General features: G+C 34.1%; 1 protein-coding gene across 1 annotated transcript; it reads right to left on the bottom strand.

Moving 5' to 3' along the window:
- Window positions 1-914: 914 nt before the first annotated feature.
- On the bottom strand, window positions 915-5,324 carry LOC110688977 (cyclic dof factor 1-like). Its single transcript, XM_021865721.1, has 2 exons — window positions 4,937-5,324; window positions 915-2,694 (listed from the first exon to the last, which is right to left on the bottom strand). The coding sequence occupies exons 1-2, from the start codon at window positions 5,141-5,143 to the stop codon at window positions 1,408-1,410; spliced, it is 1,494 nt and encodes a 497-aa protein (XP_021721413.1). The 5' UTR covers window positions 5,144-5,324; the 3' UTR covers window positions 915-1,407.
- Window positions 5,325-5,780: the final 456 nt, after the last annotated feature.

Genomic DNA, 5,780 nt, shown 5'->3' with positions numbered 1-5,780 from the left:
GGTATAAATCGGGAAATTTTGGGAGAAAGGGGGGAATTAAGTGAATAAAGGTCATGTGACCCTCATATGACATGGTCAACACCGGAAATAAAAATCAAATGTGTCATTCCGGTGGGAGGTAGTCAATTACAACATTTTATACTTTATAAGGTAGTTAATTACAACATTTATACTCTATAAGGTAATTAATTACAACATTTTGTTTTTAGGGTAGTTTCTCGCAAAAGTCAAAGTTTAAAAGGTAGTTTTTCACAAAATATTTTAAGATTTTTATGCTATACCATGTAGGTTGCTCAATGCTTACACAATTAACTCCACAATTTTCATATGTTTTATTTTTTTAGATTGAAAATAAACTCGAAAATTAAAATCTCACCATTAAAAAAAATACCATTTCATTAGTTTTCAAATAAGGGTAAGAAACACAAATTCATTGAAACTAAGTACGGAGTAATATAAATTTTGTTAATAAATTGGAAAATTATAAAACTAAAGTAAAAATAAGCAGTAAAAAGGTAATACGGAGAAGAGTGCGAAACCCTAAGAGAAGAGTAATGTGGAGGAAGGCTCTTATTTTGTGAATGATTGAGAGTATTGATGACTTCTTGAGTGGATGATCAAAGGCAAGGCAACTCCATACATTTATACAGTTCCTTAATGCCGATGGATTTGAGTTGGTTAGCACTTCATGAAAGTTCTTGTTCTAGCATATTTCTTCCACTGGATTGTGGCAATATCTCCAACCTTCTAGAAACATCTAGAAATTAGGATATTATGCATGTGCCATTAATTTTCTTTGATGATCATGATTTACCTCTATTCTTCCACTTAACTTATAATACCTCTAAATCTTCCACTTATAAGATTTGGATCATAACCAACAATATGTAAAACATAATTTTAGAAGACATGGTATGTAAAACTTTTCAGTACAAGATTTTAATTTGTCATACTACAAACTCTATTCTAACATTCATTCTAGCTACTTATTTACGTACATCCTGGTATCATGCCAAAAAAATCTACTTCACTCTCACTTATCCAACTGTATATATGTACATTTAATGAACTCTCGAGAAAAATCGAAAGCAAATCTATAGCAGCACCAACATATGCTATTACTGACAGCTGTGAGGAGAACATATCAAAGTAAGGAGAATAATGAATCAGATCCTCTTCAGTCTCAGCTAGCAGAATGAATCAGCGTTTAGTTTGAATACATAGAGCCAGTTCGGAAAAAGAATTAGAAGGCTCTTACTTGTTTTTTAAGTGAGTTCTGAAACTGCACTTGTTGTAAGGCTGTCAAGTAAATTATCGACCATTAGATTTAGGCCGAAAGTTGAATGTTGTTACAGAAAGCCCTCAATTTCAATTGAAATGGAGAGAAATGACCAAATGCATATTGGGTCATTTTGTGTTTTCTTGAAAATTTTGTGTCCTAGATAAGGCTGCTGGATTTGCTTGCAGTACTGGAGAGGTTTCCATATGAGGGTCATTCCCCTCATCGCTCTTTGATTGGAATGCCTTGAAAAGACCGGAACCTCGACCTATAGTTACTGGTTTCTCACTATTTTTCTTCCCAAGGGTTTTCCATATTGAGCTTTTTGCTACTTCTCCTGGATCATCAATCCTCAAAGTTTTTGGGATCCAAATAGATCTCTCGGAACCTGTCTCTTCAATCTCTTTCTCCTCGGACTTGGTTGGACTTAGCATAGTCCCGTCTCTTGAATGCTTTCCTAAAGGAGAGTTTGGGCCAGAGCTCGAGTTTGAATGACTTACCTGAGATGGTTGAGCCGTCAAAGGAATATTCCACGTTCCTGGTACATTGTATCCCCAATAGGGAGCTACGTGATAAAACGGAATAGCAAAGCCGTTTGGACAGAAAGGTGGAGCTGCTATAGGATTCCATTGAGTTGAGTTCCAAGGATAAGGCCAAGGTGCTCCCGGGTAGCATAGAATTTGAGGGAAGGGAAGGCTATTAGGAGCTACTGACTCATTTAAAGCCAATTTGCTAGCATAATCATTAGAATTTGATCCATCAAAGTCGTTACCTCCATGTTCCAAGCCTCCGAAACGATTGGGTATTTTCAACTCCTCTGGCTTTTGAAATCCATTACGCGAACAATTCTTTTCTGTCTTTTCTGTAAGGTTTAAGATTGATGCCATAGACTCACAAAGAGGTACATCTGAGCTGAAGCTAAGGACGGTGCCATTATTTGGTAGTACAGGGTGGAACACATTAGGAATATCAGGCTGAGTATTATGGAATGCTTCTGGAATGTTGACTTGACGATGATGAGAGACTGAGTTCTTGTTTCTGCGACGCCCAGCACCAACAGGCACATTCCTCATTGTACCACCAGCTGTCCAATATCTTTGACAGTTTTTACAGAAGTGACGAGGCTGGTTGACATTGTAATTATTGTAGTAACAGAACTTTGTGTCCATACTATTGCACCGGGGGCATGGGAGTATCTTATCAGGTTTCTTTGGAGTCATATCTTGGGACAAATTCATCTCTGTCTTTTCTTCTTCCAGATTTAATGATTCTCCTGATGCCTTTTCTTTAGCACCTGATAAAGGGCCAAGATTATCAGTGCATCCTAATGACGCAGCTTGACAAGTACTCGTATCTGAAACTTCAGGTGAAACTCTAACTTGTTTTGTTTGAAATGTCTTTCCATCATGGTTAATCTGAAAATGAAATGAAAATGATATTAACAAAAAAACATTAGAACCAGCTATTTTACCCCTGCTTCTCACTTCAATCCATACCATCAAATATTATAACAAAAAACATCAGAACCAGAAAAGTTTTCACGATTAGAAAATCAACCATATTGCATAATCAAGTTGTATTTGTATCCTTTATTGCAATAGATCAGCTTTGACTGAGCAATAAAAAAAAAATTATCATGATGCTCAAACACCGATATCCAGTAATATCAATTCTCTATCAGTCGCAATGGCCAGCATTAAGATACAAATATGAGGTTCGATTTTCTCAGTCTGTTAGTACCTTTTGAGACTAACCCATGAACTCATTGATATATATTCATTAAGAATTTGAATGACTTTAGAAAGGTGTCAAAAGATAACAGCATGCCTTTTCCAGGACTTCCCTACGACAACTCATGCCTTTAAACCATCGACTTTATCATAAACATAATTTTACATAATTACAGTCATCTATTTGTAAAGAAACTATTTTAACTATAGCTCGAATGATTTGACTTTCCAAGATATAATCAGGATGTACGTAAATGAAGTTACGTATTAAAATGTAACCATTCAACAATGAAAACTAGCTTGACTCACCAGTATATAAGAATGTTAAATATGTTAAATTAGCAGAGATAACTCATGAAATCTTTGGGAGTAAATACCAATATTTTAAGCCCCAAAATCTGATGTACAATCGATGCAAGAGGAATCAAATCCACAGCGTATAAAAACATACCTACAATAACTAACTACTGACTCACATATATGATCAACGATCATCATTTCTTTCCAGAATTTCACAAAAGTCATCATTTCCGTTCTTGCTTTACCCCTGTTTATGCACAAAAGTACTTTGCATATTCTTTCAGGTATAAAAACTATTGTGTGTCCACCACACTACAACATATACTCCTTCCCGAATATGAAAGTTACAACCCTATATGTCATAAATTTCCCGCGCAAAAACATAGATCATCACATTCTACCACAAATAACTCCAATACATTGATAACATTTACGACCAAGAAAACAAAAACTCCCATCAATACTCTATATATAAACAACACTTAATATACATCCCACTTCATGCAGCCTATTTAAGCGTTTTTTATTCATTATACATTATTATGTCCAAAGGATTCCTTGACTAAGATAATGAGACAATTCTGCAAGGTCATTTATGAAATTATTTCCTAAATTCTCATGAAACATTTGCCTCTGCTAGTCACTGATTAAATTCGTCAAAGAAAAAAACTCATCTTAACTAGTCAGAACTATACATTAAAAAATTAACAGCACCACCACCAATCCATCACTCGCCGCAGAATACTCTACCCATAAGGCCGAAAATAGATAAATCGTAGGAGTTAAAGTACCAATTTATTCCCAAGATTACTAAAGCTACTTCAAATCTCACAAACATAGGCAAAGTCATAAAAAATCATTTGATTAGCTTAATTTCACCTCCATTTCACTAACATCCTTCACGAAGCATCGCTATTGTAATGACACACTAAAATTTAGTGTAACCTATTTACTGATACAAAATCAATTTCATTAAGAAATCTCAATACATATACAGTAATTGGACAAATATTAATGTAAGCTGTAGGTGTTGAAAAAGATAAACATTAGTAACATATGATATGAAACTTTGCAAATCACTATAATTAATCAATGTAATTAGACTGATCCAATTAAACTACCATCTTAATTGCTCTATCCACTAATTATCATGGGAATTTGAGGCTTAGAAGAGCTTCTATTGTTACTTACATACAAAACAAAATTAACATGTGCCATTTTGTGAGAATCATCACAATGCGCAACATCCAAACTTCTAATTTTCACATCTTATTTGTATGTGATTAAAGATATAATCGGTCAAATATATGTGCATTTAAATATAGGGTAATAATGCTATATGCAAGTGTTAAGTTGGGAATTTATCAACAATTTGCGAGTAAATAGGTGTAATAAATGTTTATTTATTGGCCTTATGTTTATTCATAAATATTTAAAAATTATTAATTAATGTAATAAAATTTCATAACCAATCCACCCACCTTCGAACTGATCAAACAAAGAACCATAACAACATTATCATTAAACATTTCAACTCAAATTCAATAAATTAATAATCAATAACCTACAATTTATTATACGAGTACTAATTAATAAAAAGATAAAAACAAATAATAGATGAATTTACCTCGTCAATTTCTCTGTCTCCTGGAATACCATTTTCATCCATATCCTCTGTATCAATTTCATCGCCATCTTCGTCGTTGTCGTCATCATTAGCAACGTCAATTGCATCAGTTGGTGGTGACCAATTTACCGGGGAATTCAAGGGAATTTCCTGCAATGGAATAGTCTTGCCAAACAACTTGATTGCAGGGTCTTTTGTTTCCGCCATTGTTAAAAGAAAATAAATATTTGAAGATTTTTAGTTGTAATTTATATACTCGTAATATTGTTTGACATTCCGCAACTTAGGAAAGAAAGAGAGAGAAAGAAGAAAAGGGAGGAAAAAGTGCAAGAATCTGCTTAATTTACGGAAGCGAAGAAATCTGAGACCCACCCTTTTTTGGTGTGTGTTTTAGCCGCTTTTGGTCTTTTCTATGATAGAGAGACCTTTAATATAAAATGTTACTTTCCAATTTGTCTAAGCTTTGCGTAGATAGGTGTAATAGCGGTTCCTAAACCCAATTAGACACGCTCCAATTAAAAAACCCTAAACTTAAGAACACGGAAGATGAGAGTGAGGGATAGCTCAAGTGATTAGAGCCCCCCTCTCGGTCCTAGGTGATCCTAGGATCGATTCTCATCACCCGCCTTTGTGGCTCTCTAAACACGAGATGCAAAATTAAAAGGATCATCCCAAGAGCGAAAAGGTACATTTGTACTGAATATTATTTGTACTGAAATCAAGATGATATGTAAGTATAGATGTTTATTTTTAGATTGTCATTTCTATAAATTAAAATTTTATTGTGGTGTTAAATTGTAATTGTTAACATAAATTGTTGATATAAACCCTAATTTTCTTGAAT

This window comes from Chenopodium quinoa, unplaced genomic scaffold, assembly GCF_001683475.1.
Source record: "Chenopodium quinoa cultivar QQ74 unplaced genomic scaffold, ASM168347v1, whole genome shotgun sequence".
Lineage (NCBI taxonomy): Eukaryota > Viridiplantae > Streptophyta > Magnoliopsida > Caryophyllales > Amaranthaceae > Chenopodium > Chenopodium quinoa.
The sequence above is the reverse complement of the archived record's forward strand: the minus strand, read 5'-3'. Positions and strand labels throughout refer to the sequence as shown.

Excerpts from the sequence above, each read along its gene's own strand:
- LOC110688977 (XM_021865721.1), bottom strand. The coding sequence starts at position 5,143 with ATGGCGGAAACAAAAGACCCTGCAATCAAGTTGTTTGGCAAGACTATT. Across the intron at positions 2,695-4,936 it reads GAGACAGAGAAATTGACGAG|ATTAACCATGATGGAAAGAC; the intron begins GTAAATTCATCT and ends TTTCATTTTCAG.